At 36.3% G+C, this 686-nt stretch overlaps 1 protein-coding gene across 2 annotated transcripts in view; it reads right to left on the bottom strand.

The window, feature by feature from the left end:
- Positions 1 to 686, bottom strand: part of LOC102678946 (E3 ubiquitin-protein ligase TRIM9) — a 9869-nt gene that overhangs the window by 425 nt on the left and 8758 nt on the right. For both annotated transcript variants that reach the window (XM_031514197.1, XM_006623648.2), the window contains one exon: positions 1 to 144. In XM_031514197.1, the coding sequence (XP_031370057.1) occupies positions 1 to 144 (144 nt within the window). The remainder of the gene's footprint in view (positions 145 to 686) is intronic.

A 686-nucleotide genomic window follows, 5' to 3' on the forward strand; every position in this document is an offset into this window, starting at 1 on the left:
TGTGCGTGGTGTCCAGATCGAGGAGCACCCCCACCGTGGAGCCCTGCTGCACCCCGCCTTCGGTCCTCTGCGCGTGGCCACCCCCGTGCATGAACCAAGAACGCTGCCGGTCTATGTACATGCTCCAACCCTTGTCGTCCTTCCCTGTGTGCGGATGCAATAGTATCTCCGGTTAGAAGAAGAAAGTTCGAAATGATTTTGAAAATTAAAATTAATTGTTTATTATTATTATTATTTGAACCCTTTGCGAACGATTTTTTTCCCCTTTCCAAACGATGTTAATGGACGAATCTTTCTTATACCCTTCGATTTTTTAGAAGAAGAAAGTTCGAAATGAGTTGAAAGGGGAAATTAAAATTAATTGTTTATTATTATTATTATTTGAACCCTTTGCGAACGATTTTTTTTCCCCTTTCCAAACGATGTTAATGGACGAATCTTTCCTATACCCTTCGATTTTTTAGAAGAAGAAAGTTCGAAATGATTTAGAAGAGGAAATTAAAATTAATTATTTATTATTATTATTATTATTTAAACCCTTTGCGAACCATCTTTTTTCCTCTTTGTCTTTCCAAACGATGTTAATGGACGAATCTTTCCTATGGATTTTCCTTCGCCCTTCAATTTTTTAGAAGAAGAAAGTTCGAAATGATTTGGAAGGGATTAAATTAAAATTAATTATTTAT

This window comes from Apis dorsata, unplaced genomic scaffold (genome assembly GCF_000469605.1).
Source record: "Apis dorsata unplaced genomic scaffold, Apis dorsata 1.3 scaffold_929, whole genome shotgun sequence".
Lineage (NCBI taxonomy): Eukaryota > Metazoa > Arthropoda > Insecta > Hymenoptera > Apidae > Apis > Apis dorsata.